The following is a 229-nucleotide window of genomic DNA, read 5'->3' as shown; positions in this document are numbered from 1 at the left end:
ACCTGTCTCAGAATGTCATCAGGTACGTTCCTCGGGTTCTTGCAGATGGCGTAGACGGAGGAATGGCTGAAGATGATGGGGGCCCTTGAGACGTCGAGCGCTGCCTTCATCGTTGCCTGGGAGACGTGGCTCAGGTCCACCATGAGGCCGAGGCGGTTCATCTCGCGCACCACCGTCTGTAAGGGAAGAGGGATGCTGCTGAGATCACGTTGGTACTGGGGATGCTTGG

The 229-nt window shown here is 58.5% G+C and overlaps 1 protein-coding gene across 2 annotated transcripts in view; it reads right to left on the bottom strand.

Annotated features, from left to right (window-relative positions):
* LOC119591424 (dipeptidase 1-like) overlaps positions 1–229 on the bottom strand; it is a 285765-nt gene that overhangs the window by 36736 nt on the left and 248800 nt on the right. For both annotated transcript variants that reach the window (XM_037940165.1, XM_037940166.1), the window contains exon 10: positions 1–176. In XM_037940165.1, coding sequence (XP_037796093.1) covers positions 1–176 — 176 coding nt within the window. The remainder of the gene's footprint in view (positions 177–229) is intronic.

The sequence above is a fragment of the Penaeus monodon genome, chromosome 28 (assembly GCF_015228065.2).
Source record: "Penaeus monodon isolate SGIC_2016 chromosome 28, NSTDA_Pmon_1, whole genome shotgun sequence".
NCBI classification, from domain to species: Eukaryota; Metazoa; Arthropoda; class Malacostraca; order Decapoda; family Penaeidae; genus Penaeus; species Penaeus monodon.
The sequence above is the reverse complement of the archived record's forward strand: the minus strand, read 5'-3'. Positions and strand labels throughout refer to the sequence as shown.